Raw genomic sequence first — 13,344 nt, 5'->3', positions numbered from 1 at the left:
GGGGGGGGACACACGCAGGGCGGCCCCCGCGGGGCCAGTTAACCCGTGAGGGACAGCGCGTTGAAAATTTTGAACAATATTTATTAAAATACAAAAATACACTTGTTTTTTTTTTTTTTTTGTGTTTTTTTTTTTTTTGTGTTTTTTTGTGTTTTTTCCTGCTGTTGGTGCTGCTGCCGTTGGTTTGCTCGCTCCGAGTTTACAGTCAGGTCGCTGGGAGTCGATATAGCGATATAGCGATATATATAACTTCGGGTCCGCCTGCCCCCCCCCCCCCCCAGACCCCCCCCCTCTCCATCCAGACCCCCCCCCCCCACCACCACATCATCACCCCCCCACCCCCCCCATCCCACTACACACGATTTCGGGAGTCGCCGAAATCCCACCGCTCGGTCCTTAAAGCTAAATTAAAGCCACGCCGGGGAGGGGGGGGGGTGTCGGAATGGGGGGGGGGGGGGGCACCGCCCCCTCCCACCCTGCACCTCCCCAATTGGGGGGGGGCAGCCCCAACATTGGGCCCCCATGTGCTGCCCCCCCCCCCAGCTGCGCCCCCATCGGTGGGCAGAGCGCTGGGGCTTTGTGCCCCCCCCCTCAGCCCCCCCCCCAATGTGGGGCAGGGTCCCACAAGCCCTTGGTCCCCCCCCCTCGTCCCCCTTTCCACGAGCATCCCTCGGGGTGGGCTGGGGAGGGGGGGGGGGGGGGTGTCCCATCCTTCCCCCCCCCCCCCCCATCTCCCCCAGCCCAGAAAACACGCCTGGGGCTCAGCCCGGGGAAGGGGGGGGTGGGGAAAAATCAACCACCCCCCCCCCAAAAAAAATAATAATAAAGGAGACGCACCCCGGGACCGCGAGCCGCAGCGGGCGGGGGGCTACAATCACGGGTCGGGGCTCCCCGGGGGGGGAGCCGTAGCCCTGTGCTGGGGCCGCCGCGCTGCAGGGGTGCTGCAGTGGGAGGGGGGCGCTGGGGTGGGGGGGGGCGCACCCACTCTGAGCCCCCCCCCCTCGATGCCGGCCCCCGCTTTCCCCCCCCTCCCCATATTTTTTGTTTTTTTTTTTTTGCATTAATACATTGCAGATATCCCCTCCCCGCCACAATCTACACCCACCCCCCCCCCAAAAAAAAAAAAAAAAAAAAAAAAAAAAAAAGGAAAAAAAATTTTAAAAAAAAGAGCAAAAAATCCTATTTTTTTTTTTTTTTTTCTTATTGCATGTGGAAGGTTTTGGCACGGCTCCGCCGGCCGCTCGCCCGGCCCCGGTGGCCGCGGTGCCGCGGGGTCCGGCCGCATCCTGCCCGCGGCGTCGCCCGCCCTCCTCATCCTCCTCCTCCTCCTCCTCCTCCTCGCGCCCGGGCAGGCACGGACGTCCTCTCGCCTCTCTTAAATAGAACTTACGAGTTAGAAAATAGTTTCTCTGCGTGTTTTTCGTTTTCATTTTCCTTTTTTTTTTTTTTTTTTTTTTCGTTTTTTGTTTTTTTTTTTAATTTCAATATAATCTGCTCCTCTTATCAGCCCATAGATTTAATATATAAGCATGTACAAGAAAAAAAAAAAGTCTCTCCCCCGCTCTGTACAAAAGTTACTGTCTCTTTTTTTTTTTTTTTTTTCATTTTTTTTTTTTTGTTCTGTTTTTTTTTTGTGCATTCTATTGCATTTGTAATTTCTGGGAAAAAAAAAAAAAAAGAAAAATGAGAAAAAAAAAAAAAAAGAACCCAAAATAGAAGTCATATCTGAGTTTCCTGCACTTTCTCCTTGGTGTGGGTCTGAATGATATAGGGTTCAGAGAGGGTGGTTACGGGGGGGTGCAGCGAGTTCCCCAGGCTGTTCTCTGTCCAGTGGGCCCCGTGCGCGGCTTTGTAGGTGTTGTAGTTAATGTGGTCATGAACGGCGGGCAGCACGACCGCCCCCTCACCTGAGACGCCGGCGGGGGCCGCCGCCGCCGCCGGGATGTCCTCGTCCACCTGGATGATCTCCACCGTCCGGGCGGCCGTCACGGTGCTGCGCTGCTGGTGCCGCTTGCGGAGCTTGTAGAAGACGATGAGCATGGCGGCGGCCAGGAGGGTCACGGCCACGAAGCAGCCGATGATGATCTTGGTGGTCTTCATCACCTCGTCCAGGCTGGTCTGCATCTTGTCGCCGGCGTCGGCGGTGGGCACGGCCACCTGCTTGGGCGTCCGCGTGGTCTGCACCAGGACGGTGGTGGTGGTGGTGTAGGCCGGCTGGTAGCCCGTGGAGGTGGTGGGCACGGGCTTGGTGAACTTGGGGGAGACGTCCTCGGGGGAGATCTCCGTGGTCTCCACCGTGACGGTGGTGAAGAAGCTGTAGTTGGAGGTGTTGAGCTCGGCCGTGCTGACGTTGAGGTAGGCCGAGGCGTTGGAGTTCCCCGCCACGTTGGTCACCATGCAGGTGTAGAGGCCGGTGTCCGTCAGCAGCACGTGGGAGAAGTTGAGGGTGCCGTCGTTGAGGACGGAGATGCGCGGGTGGCTGGACGCGTGGCTCAGCACCGTCCCGTTCGGCAGCAACCACCGAACGGAGGACATGGAAGGAGTCCGGCACTTGAGCTCGGCCACCCGCCCCTCGGAGATGTTGAGGTCCATCGGGGCGTCCATGATGAAGGGCGCCGAGCACTGGAAGGAGGTCTGGTCCACCTCCACCAGGAACCTGCCCCGCATGTGCAGGGGCGCGTGGCAGCGCCCGCAGCAGGTGGAGTTGGTGGGGATGTACTCGCGCAGCCACCAGGACAGCCAGAGGATGTCGCAGTCGCAGTCCCAGGGGTTGTGGTGCAGGTGCAGCTCCACCAGGTAGCGCAGCGGGGCGAAGAGGTCGTGGGGCAGGGAGGAGAGGTTGTTGTGGGCCAGGTTGAGCTCCACCAGCGCCGTGAGGTCGTCGAAGGCGTTGCGCTCGATCAGGCTGATCTGCGAGTTCATAATCCAGAGCTTTTTGAGCGACTTGAGCCCGTGGAAGGAGCCCGGCTTGATCTCGGGGAAGTTGTTCCCCGACATCTCCAGCTCCTCCAGCCCCACCAGGGGCGTGAGGTTGGGCATGTCCTTGATGTTGCACATCCCCAGGTTGAGGTACTTGAGGTTGTACAGGCCCTCGAAAGCCCCCTCGGAGATGTACTCCAGCTTCTTCAGCTCGCCCAGGTCCAGGCGCATGAGGGAGGGCACCCGGTTGAAGGCGTACGAGGGGATGCTCTCGATGGGGTTGTTCCTCAGCCACAGCTCCCGCAGCTTGGACAGGTACTCGAAGGCCCCGCTGGGGATGACGGTCAGCCAGTTGTCGAAGAGCTCCAGGGTGTTGAGGCTGGCCAGCCCGTTGAAGGCGCCCACCTCGATCTGCCGGATGGCGTTCCTGCCCAGCTGCAGGACCTCCAGGTGGTGCAGGTGGCGGAAGGTGTCCGCCTGGATCAGCTGGATGTTGTTCTCCATCAGGTTGAGGTACCGGGTGTTGGAGGGGATGCCCGGGGGCACCTGGGCCAGCCCGCGGCGCGTGCAGACCACCTTCCCCAGCTGGTTACTGCAGGAGCAGGCGGCGGGGCAGCTCGGGGCGGCGGGCGAGGCGGCGGCGGCGGCGGCGGCGCAGAGGGTCCAGGCGTGGACGGTCAGGCAGGCGAACAGGGACGCGCTCCAGGTGTGGTGCCCAGGTACCTGCCGCAAGAGCTTCATGGTGTGGCACGTTCATCATTCACCATCGTCCGGGATGGCGGCGCGGAAAGGAGAATTGGCTCGGGGCCACCCCCCCCCTTCCCTCCGCTGCGCCCCGGAGCCGAGAAGGACGCTCCCGGCTCTCGGACGCGGCGCTTGAAGGCTCGCCGGAGGGGCAGGGGGCCTTGGGTGGGTGGGGGGGGGGGGGGGGGGCGCAGAGAGAGATAAGGAAAGGGGGGGGCTCGAATCGAGGGAGGATGAAATAGGGAGAATGCAGGGGGAAGAAGGGAAAGGGGGGGGGAGAAAAAAGAAAAGGAAAAAAAAAAAAAAAAGAAAAAAGAAAAAAGGTGCCGGGGTGGTGGGGGGGGGAGGAAGGAGCAGCCCCCCCCTCAGCCGAGCCCCGCTCCCCAGCCGTACCTACCTGGGGGCAGGGGCTGCTCCGGGCCGCTCGGTGCCGAGCAAAGGGGGAGGGGGTGTGGGGGGGGGGGGGGTAGCTGGGAGGCGGGGAGGTGGGGGGGGGGGGGGGGGGGCCGGCCCCAGGAAAAAAAAATTAAAAAAATAAAAAAAGGAAAAAGGAAAAGAGGGGGGGGGGGGGGGGGAACCCACAAAATGGCTCCTGGCGGCTGCGGCGCGGGGCGCGGGGAGGCGGGGGCCCGGCTTAGGCGGGGGCCCGGCAGCCCCCCACCACCACCGCCACCGCCGCCAGCCCCGCCGCCCGCGCCGCGCTCCGCCGCCCGCCGCCCGCCCGCCGCCGCATGGCGGCCCCCCCCCCCCCACCCCCCCTCCCGTAAGGAGCCCCCCCCCCCGGCCGGGCAGAGAGAGGGGGGGAAGGAAAAAATTTAAAAAAAAAAAAAAAAAAAAGGAAGGAAAGGGGCTGGGGGGGGGGGGGGTGGGAGGAGGAGACGTAGAGAGGAAATTTAAAAATAGAAAATTGAAAAATGGGGGAAAAAAAAAAATAAACCGGGAATGGGGACGGGGAATGGAGGAGAGGAGAGAGAAGGGGGAGAGGGGGGAATGGGGAAGGGATAAAATGGAAATGGGAGGTGGAAAAGGTGGAAGAATGGGAAATGGAGAAAATGGAAATGGAGAAAATGGGAATGGAGAAACGGGAAATGGAAAAATGGAAATGGAAAAATGAGAGATGGAAAATGAGAGATGGAAGAAATGGAAAAAAATGGAAATGGAAAAAAAAAAAAGGAAATGGAAACTGGAGAAATGAAGACGGAAAATGGAGAAATGGGAAACGCGAAGAGGGGAAAAAAAAAATGAAGGGGAGAGGAAAAAAAAAAAAAAAAAAAAAAGCAAAACACGAGGACGGAGTCGGGGAAAAGCGGCGAGCTGGCTGGAAGATGGAGAAGGAGAGGAGCCGGCGGCGGCGGTGAGAGCGGAGGTGACCGGGCGGCGGGGCGGCAGCACCGGGCGGTCGCGGCCGGGGGGCGGCAGGCGGCGGCCGGGAGCGGAGCCGAGCCCCGCAGCGCGCAGCCGCGCGCACGGCAGCGCGCAGGGGCGCGGAGGGGCGCAGCGCAAGGGGCGCAGCGCGCAGGGGGCGCAGCGCGCAAGGGGCGCAGCGCGCAGGGGGCGCAGCGCGCAGGGGGGCGCAGCGCGGCGCAAAGCGGCGCAGCCGGGGCCGGGCGCTCCCCGCGGGGCTCGGCGGGGGCGGTGGAAAGGGGGGGGTGGTTTGGAGAGGTGGGGGGGACACACAGACGCGGGACCCGGCTGAGGTTTCAGCAGCCCCCGGGCAGGGCGCGCGGTGCGGTGCGGAGCGCGGGGGGAGGCGCGGAGCGGTGCCGGTTGTGAGGGGTCCTCGGTGCGGGGATTTGGGGAGGGGGGAGCGGGGGGGCGCGGCGGGAGGCCCCGCGCATCCTTTTGTCCTTCAGCGGCAGCGCGCCCCGATCGCTGACGCACGGCGGCCGGGCACGGGCGTGATGCTGAGCTACGACGTGGACAGCCCCCCCCCCTCCCCGGTGCCCCCCCCCCGGCAGCCGCACACCCCCCTTCTCCGGTCCCCAAACCCGGATCCCCGCCACCACCCCCAGCCCCGCAGCTGGGCTCGGTGCGGTGCTCGCCTTCCTTCCCCTTCCTCCCCTTCTCCTCCTCCTCCTCCTCCTTCTCCTGGCCTCCCCCTGTGTTGTGTGTCCCCCCTCGGGGCAGGGGGCACAGCGGAGCAGCCCCCGGGGAGGTGACTGCGATGGGGATGGGGACAGGGGGGGCTCAGCCCCTCCCCTCCTTGCACCCCCTCCCCTTCACCCCCCCACCTGCACCCCCTCGACCTTCACCCCCCCCCTGACCCCCCCCCCCTAGTTCTGAGGACAGACAGATGGATGGATGGACAGACAGACAGAGGTGGCACAGAGCAGCTGTAAGGTGACAGCGGCTGGGGGGGGGACATGGCTCAGCATGGCCCCCACCCCTGTGCCCCCTCAGTACCCAGGCTGGGGGCTGAGACCCGGCACACAGTGGGTGCGTGGTGCCTCCTCGGCACCAACAGGCAATTTTTGGGTCCCAAAAATTTGCAGGGGCAGCATCCTCGTGCACCCCTCGTGCACGGGGGGGCGAGGCAGGAGGGGTGGGAGCTGCGAGGCTGCGCTGAGCGTGGGGCGAGGTTATAAAACCCCCCCATGAGCTCCAGGATGGGAGAACGGCTCCTGGGGGGTGCCAAATATGATCAGCAAAGCAGAGGGCCATGGTGGGGTAATTAAATCAGCACCTCTGAAGCCATAGGGGCCCACCCGGCTCCTTCTGTGCACCCCGGGGAGAGGCAATGGTGCTGTGCCCTGGTGCTTTTTGGCTGTGCCGTCCGTCCCCAGATGCCGGGGGGGCAGCCCCAGCCCTCCCCAGGGCCGGACCCGGAGCCACAAGGCGGGTGCTGGGTGCCGGGCAAGCTCGCTGTGAGCCAAGCCATGCTCGGCCCCGGCGAGGGATCGATTGCAGGAGGAGGCAGAGGCCAAAGCTCGTGGCGATGGAGCAGAGGCCGGGGCCACTCTGGGCACCCAGGGCCAGAGGGAACAGCCAGGGAGAGCTCGTCCCTGCTCGGGGTGCGGGCGCTGGGCTCAGCCTGGTCGGAGCTGCCGGGCACCGCGGCTGGGTGCGCTTTGCTGGTGCGTGCACGCGAGCTCCAGCCGGGCACCGTTCAAAATTTGGGTGTGTGGCGGTGCTGGGAACCATGTCAGGTGCTTCAGAAACCACTGCAGAGTGCCTCCAGGTCAGAAGCACAACCTCCACTCCGCGAGGCCACTGAATTTCGGGGCCCTGCTCGACACGCGGGGAGCGCAGCGCCTGCAGTACCCATGGCACCTGCAGCACCCGTAGCACCTGCAGTGCCTGCAGCACCCACAGTGCTTGCAGCACCCATAGTGCCTGCAGCACCCACAGCACCTGCACCCAGCCACGTGGAGCACCGAAGGGATGCTCTGCTCCCACAGTGTGCAGCCAGCTCCTCGCGGCCCAGGCGGTGAATTTGGGCACGGGACCTGGCCCAGGACACGAGAGGCAGGGAAGGGACGCGGGGCAGAGCAGGGGACAGCTCGTGCCTGCTCCCAGCCACACTCAGGGCCACGCAGCAGCGTGCTGCTGGCGGTGCACAGGGGGTGAGGGTGCGTGGGGTGCACGGGGTGTGCGTGGTGCAGGGTTTATAAGGTGTTTATAAGGTGTTTATAAGGTGTTTATAAGGTGTGCAGGGATTACAAGGTGTGTTAGGGTGCACAGGGTGTGCATGGGGTACGTGGGGTGTGCAAGGTGCATGGGGTGCGCAAGGGTGCACGGGGTGGTGTTCGTGCTCCTTGCCGCATGGCACTACTGGGAGAGTACTGGGGGAACACTGGGTAGCGCTATCACAACACTGGGAGCACTGGGAGGGCACTGGGCAGGACTGGGAGAGCACTGGGAGGGCGCTGCAAGAGCACTGGGGCAGCATTGCAGTGGCACTGGGAGCACTGGGAGGGCACCGGGGAGCAGGCAGAGCACGAGGCAGCACTGGGCTGGCAGTGGGAGCACTGGGAGAGCCCCCGGCAGCACTGGGAGGGCACTGGGCAGCCTGGTTATAGTATCAGGCCTGGGTCCCAGAGACCCCACACGTCCTGGGGGTGTCCCCCTCCCCACTCCCCCCCTGCCTCACCCCTGAGCAGCCGCTCAGCCTGGTGGCAAGGGCTGGGCTGCGGCGCACGGCGGTGCCGTGCCGGACCCTCCCCACCAGCCAGGCCACGCTGATTCCCACCCCCCCCCGCTGCCCCCCAGGTGGAAGTGGAGGTGGAGAGCATGGACAAGGCGGGGAACTTCATCGGCTGGCTGCACATCGAGGGCGTCAACCTGTCGGTGGCCCTGGTGGAGCACGCGCTCTCCAAGGTGCACTTCACCGCCGAGCGCAGCCCCTACTCCAAGGCGCTGCTGGCCGCCGAGGAGGCTGCCAAGCAGAGGAAGGAGAAGGTGAGCGGCCCCCTTGGGCCACCGCCCCGGCCCCAAAGCCCCCCAGGGACCCACCTTGGTGGCCGTGGGATGTGTGCCCGCCCCAGCGCCGTCCCCCTGCCCCCAGGTGTGGTCCCACTACGAGGAGACGCCGGTGGAGGAGGTGGTGCCGGTGCTGGAGGAGAAGGAGCGCACGGCCAACTACAAGCCCGTCTTCGTCACGGAGATCACGGACGACCTGCACTTCTACGTGCAGGACGTGGAGACAGGTAAGGGGGTGGCGGGGAGGAGGGGGGGGGTCGCCGTGGGGCTGGGGTCGCTGCTCCGTGCCCCCTCCCTGTGTGGCGACCCGCTGCTCGCCCCCACCTGCAGCTGAAGGTGGCTGCTTTCTTTAAAAAGAACTGCTTTCATTAAAAAAAAGGCTGCTGAAATTTAAAAAGCGAGCTGTGGCGTGGGGCACTCGCTGCCTGGTGTCCCCGAACCCCCAATGAGGTCCCCATGAGGGCAGCACCTCCAGCAGGACGGGTGGTTGGGGACAGGGACAGGGCACGGTGCTGCACCCCCTGCCTGGCACGGCGTGGGGCACCCTCGTCCCCGTGTCCCCAGGGTGCCCAGGGGGGTGGCACCGGTGCCAGCACCCCATAGCCCAGCTCTGCACATCTCGTGGTTGGCAGCAGGGTCTCAGCGTGGCGGTGCTGGCCACCACGGTGTCCCCAGCCCCTGTCCCCACGGTGGGTGGCTTCGTGTCATCGGGCTGAGGACGCTGGGTTTTGGCGAGCAGCCCCAAACTCGCACCCCCAGCCCCGGGTGGGACTCGAGCAGCCCCTGGGTGCCCCCGTCCTTCACTGGGGGGGGTGCCACGTGTGTCACCCGCGCACCCGACCCCCCCGCAGGTGCCCAGCTGGAGAAGCTGATGGAGAACATGCGCGCCGAGGTGGCCAGCCACCCCCCCGTGGAGGGCTCCTACGTCCCGCGCCGCGGCGACTTCTGCATCGCCAAATTCGTCGACGGAGAATGGTGAGGGTCCCGCTCCCCCCGCGCCCCCTGTGAAAGGGGCGACCCCCCCCACGCCCCCCCCAACACTCCTCGTGCCCCCCTCTCGTTCCCTTTGCAGGTACCGTGCCCGGGTGGAGAGGGTGGAGTCGCCCGCCAAGGTGCACATCTTCTACATCGACTACGGCAATGTGAGTGCGCGGGGTGGGGGCGCCGGATGGGACCCCCCCCCACCACCACCTCCAGGCGTGTCCCCCTTCAGCCCCGAGGATAAGGGCTTCGGGGAGCCCTTGGGTGCCCCCCAACCTTTTTTTTTTTTTTTTTTTTTTTCTTTTTTTTCCCACCCCCCCCGCAGAAGGAGACCCTGCCCTCCACCCGCCTGGGCGCGCTGCCCCCCGCCTTCAGCACCCGCGTGCTGCCCGCGCAGGCCACCGAGTACAAATTCGCCTTCATCCAGGTGCCCCAGGACGTAAGCAGGGGGGGAGGGGGGGGGAATTTGGGGTGTGTAGGGTGGCGGGATGAGGACAAGGGGGTGGGCACAGCTCCAAGTCGGGGGGCGGGCGCCCACGCTGCCCCCCTCCCCGGCAGGACGACGCGCGGGCGGACGCGGTGGACAGCGTGGTGCGGGACATCCAGAACACGCAGTGCCTGCTCAACGTGGAGCACCTGGGGCCCGGCTGTCCCCACGTCACCCTCCAGTTCGCCGACTCCAAGAGCGACGTGGGGCTGGGGCTGGTCAAGGAGGGGCTGGTGATGGTGGAGGTGCGCAAGGAGAAGCAGTTCCAGAAAGTGGTAGGTGGCGGCGGGTCGTGGGGGGGGGCGCCGGGGAGGTGGCGCTGGGATTGGGGACCGGGGAGGTGGCACTGGGAGGGGGACCGGGGAGCTGGAACTGGGAAGGGAACTGGGGAGTTGGCACTGGGAGGGTGACCAGGGAGGTGGAACTGGGCAGGGGACTGGGGAGGTGGCACCAAGAGGAGGACTGTGGAGGTGGCACTGGGCAGGGGACTGGGGAGGGAGAACCAGGGAGGTGGCGCTGGGAGGGGGCACCTGGCAGGTGGCACCAAGGGGGTGACCAGAGAAGTGGCACTGGGAGGGGGACTGGGAAGGTGGCACTGGGAAGGGAACCGGGGAGGTGGCACCAAGAGGGGGACTGGAGAAGTGGCACTGGGCAGGAGACTGGGGAGGTGGCACCAAGAGGAGGACTGTGGAGGTGGCACTGGGAGGGGGACCAGGAGGGGGACCAGGGAGGTGGCACTGGGAGGGGGACTGGAGAAATGGCACTTGGAGGGGAACTGGGGAGGTGGCACTGGGAGGGGGACCAGGGAGGTGGCACTGGGCAGGGGAACTGGGAAGGTGGCACCAGGAGGGCGACTGGGGAGGTGGCACCGGGAGGGGGACCGGGGATGTGGCACCAGGCAGGGGACTGGGGAGGTGGCACCAAGAGGGGGACTGGAGAAGTGGCACCGGGAGGGGAACTGGGGAGGTGGCACCGGGAAGGTGGCACCAGGATGGGGGACCAGGGAAGTGGCACTGGGAGGGGGACCAGGGAGGTGACACCAGGAGTGGGACCATGGAGGTGGCACCGGGCAGGGAACTGGGAAGGTGGCACTGGGTTGGGGACCGGGGAGGTGACACCGGGCACTAGGTGTCACCAGGAGGTGGGGGCCGCCCTGTGGGGAGGGGGCCGGGTGCTCGGCGATGGGCGCCCACCTCCCGTGGCGCTGCGTCCATCCCCGAGGGGGGGGGACAGCGTCCCCAGGCACCAAAAAGGGGGGGGCCCAGCCACCCCCAGGGTCCCAAGTCCCTACCCCATGGCGGGGGGGGCACCCCCTTCTTCACCCCACCCCACCCCCAGGGTCCAGGTGGCACAGGGGGGCGGTGGGTGGGGGGTTCCGGGCAGTGTGGGGGGGGTCCCTGCTTGCACAGCCCCCCCCCCAGGGGCAGGGGGCTCACCCCGTGGCCGTGCCCCCCCCCTGCAGATCACCGAGTACCTGAACGCGCAGGAGACGGCCAAGAGCGCACGGGTGAGTGGGGGGCGCGGGGGTGGTCGTTGGGGTGTGGGGGGGGGGCACCCGTCCCCTATGGGTCCTGGGGGGGGGCGGCTGCAGCCCCTGTATCAGCGGGGGGGGGTGGGTGCGGTGCCCCCATCTCTGGGGGAAGATGCTGGAGGTGTGTGTGCCCCCCCCTCTCCAAGGGGTGATGCTGGATGTGCCCCCCCCAAAGGGGAGGTGCTGGATGTGCCCCCCCAAAGGGGAGGTGCTGAATGTGCCCCCCCCACCTCCAAAATCACCCTCTAGTTGTGCCCCCCCCCCCACCTGGGGGGGGCTGTGGGCGTCCTCTACCACCCACAGCCCCCCCCTCCCCATCACCGGGCACCTACTTCATGACCCCCCCTCACCAAGGCCAGATGCCGGCTGTGCCCCCCCCCCTCCCCACCAACTGCCCCCCCCCCCCCAAATATTGTGCCCCCTCCCTTGCAGCTCAACCTGTGGCGCTACGGGGACTTCCGCGCTGACGACGCAGACGAATTCGGCTACAGCCGCTGAGGGACACGGACGATGCCCCCCCCCCCACCGACACCCTGACCCCCCCCCCATCATGTATCCCCCCCCCACCCCCCCCCCCCAATCCCCTCCGACCCCCCTCCGGGCCCCTTTGAAGGAGGGGGGGGTCACGGCTCCATGCCCGGTGCGGGGGGGGGCTCCGTCCCCCTGCCCTCCTGTGCCTGACAGCTGATGCGCCCCCCCCCACCCTGTGTCCCCCCCCCCCCAAATTTGTCCCCTGTCTGTGTCCCCCCCCCCCTCCCCGCCACCGCGGCCCTGGCCTGTATTTAAAGCTTTGGAGGCCCAATAAATGTAGCCGAGCGTCGTGGGGGGGGGGCTCTGTTTTTTTTTTTTGGGGGGGGGGGGGTCCTGGGGGGGGGGAGGTGGGGGAGGAGGAAAAGGGGGGTCCTGGGTGGAGTGGGGGGGGGCAACGAGGGGGGTCCGGGGGGTTGGGGGGGGGAAGATCCTGCAGCCCTCGGGTCCCAAAAAGCGCCCCCCCCCCCCCAAAACCCATGTCCCAAATTTGGGCCCCCACCCCCGGACCCCAAATTGGGGACCCCAAACTCGGGTCCCAGCCCCTGGACCCCCCCCCAAACCCAGGCTCTATCCCTGGAGCTCAGCCTCGGCCCCCCCCCCCCCCCCCCCCAGCACCCCCAGGTGGGGGTCCCAGCCCTGAGCACCCCCCTGCTGCTGCTGGGAGCCCCCCCAGTTCCCCCCAGTTCCCCCCAGTGTCCCCCCAGTTCCCCCCAGTTCCCCCCAGTGCCCCCCAGTTCCCCCCAGTGCCTCCCAGTGCCCCCCAGTTCCCCCCAGTGCCCCCCCAGTGTCCCCCCAGTGCAGGCAGCAGCCCCCCAGTGCCCCCCAGTGCCCCCCAGTGCCCCCCAGTTCTCCCCAGTGTCCCCCCAGTTCCCCCCAGTTTCCCCCAGTGCCCCCCAGTGCCCCCCCAGTGCCCCCCAGTTCCCCCCAGTGCCCCCCAGTGCCCCCCCAGTGCCTCCCAGTGCCCTCCAGTGTCCCCCCAGTGCCCCCCAGTTCCCCCCAGTGTCCCCCCAGTTTCCCCCAGTTCCCCCCAGTTCCCCCCAGTGCCCCCCCAGTGTCCCCCCAGTTCCCCCCAGTGCACCCCAGTGCCCCCCCAGTGCCCCCCAGTTCCCCCCAGTGTCCCCCCAGTGCCTCCCAGTTCCCCCCAGTGCCCCCCCAGTTCCCCCCAGTGTCCCCCCAGTGCCCCCCAGTTCCCCCCAGTGCACCCCAGTGCCCCCACAGTGTCCCCCCAGTTCCCCCCAGTTCCCCCCAGTGTCCCCCCAGTGCCCCCCAGTGCCTCCCAGTTCCCCCCAGTGCCCCCCCAGTTCCCCCCAGTGCCCCCCAGTGCCCCCAGTCTCTGTGTGCACTGACCCTGCTGCAGCAAACTGGGGGGGCTGCTGAGGACTCGTGTCATTAATTGGGGGGGGGGCACAACCGGGGGGGCCTCGGGGGGTTCGGGTGTCACCGCGGTGTCACCAGAAATGGGGGGGGGGGGTCAATGGGGGGGGGCAGGGCCCTTCCCAGGTGCGGTGGCTCCATGGGACACGTGGGGGGGGGACATGAGGACGGGGGGGACACGGGGACAACGGGGGGGGCACGGGGACAAGGGGGGGGACATGGGGACATGGGGACAGTGGGCCCCCTGCCCCCCCCCAGGGGTCGCGGTGCCACCAGCCGGGGGGGTCCCCAGCGCACCCGGGGTGACCCTGCCGGGGGTGGCAGGGGGCCGGGGTGGGGGTTGGTGGGTGTACTGGGA

At 66.5% G+C, this 13,344-nt stretch overlaps 2 protein-coding genes across 3 annotated transcripts in view; one reads left to right on the top strand and one right to left on the bottom strand.

The window, feature by feature from the left end:
- The window catches only part of SND1 (staphylococcal nuclease and tudor domain containing 1), a 280,994-nt gene that overhangs the window by 96,209 nt on the left and 171,441 nt on the right, over positions 1 to 13,344 (top strand). The window contains exons 17-24 of one of the 2 annotated variants that reach the window (XM_084504489.1): positions 7,873 to 8,061; positions 8,168 to 8,309; positions 8,934 to 9,057; positions 9,155 to 9,224; positions 9,389 to 9,502; positions 9,622 to 9,825; positions 11,013 to 11,057; positions 11,514 to 11,605. In XM_084504489.1, coding sequence (XP_084360615.1) covers positions 7,873 to 8,061; positions 8,168 to 8,309; positions 8,934 to 9,057; positions 9,155 to 9,224; positions 9,389 to 9,502; positions 9,622 to 9,825; positions 11,013 to 11,057; positions 11,514 to 11,579 — 954 coding nt within the window. In that variant the 3' untranslated portion in view covers positions 11,580 to 11,605. Of the gene's footprint in view, positions 1 to 7,872; positions 8,062 to 8,167; positions 8,310 to 8,933; positions 9,058 to 9,154; positions 9,225 to 9,388; positions 9,503 to 9,621; positions 9,826 to 11,012; positions 11,058 to 11,513; positions 11,902 to 13,344 lie in introns of those variants that run through there. The other variant, XM_084504488.1, reaches the window with a different exon arrangement.
- On the bottom strand, positions 1,695 to 3,800 carry LRRC4 (leucine rich repeat containing 4). The gene has a single exon (XM_084506093.1). The coding sequence runs from the start codon at positions 3,658 to 3,660 to the stop codon at positions 1,720 to 1,722; it is 1,941 nt and encodes a 646-aa protein (XP_084362219.1). The 5' UTR covers positions 3,661 to 3,800; the 3' UTR covers positions 1,695 to 1,719.

Source organism: Aythya ferina (genome assembly GCF_964211825.1).
Source record: "Aythya ferina genome assembly, chromosome: 1".
Taxonomy (NCBI): Eukaryota; Metazoa; Chordata; class Aves; order Anseriformes; family Anatidae; genus Aythya; species Aythya ferina.
This window is presented reverse-complemented; position numbering and strand designations above follow the sequence as displayed.

Coding starts and splice junctions, on each gene's coding strand:
- LRRC4 (XM_084506093.1), bottom strand. CDS start 3,660: ATGAAGCTCTTGCGGCAGGTACCTGGGCACCACACCTGGAGCGCGTCC.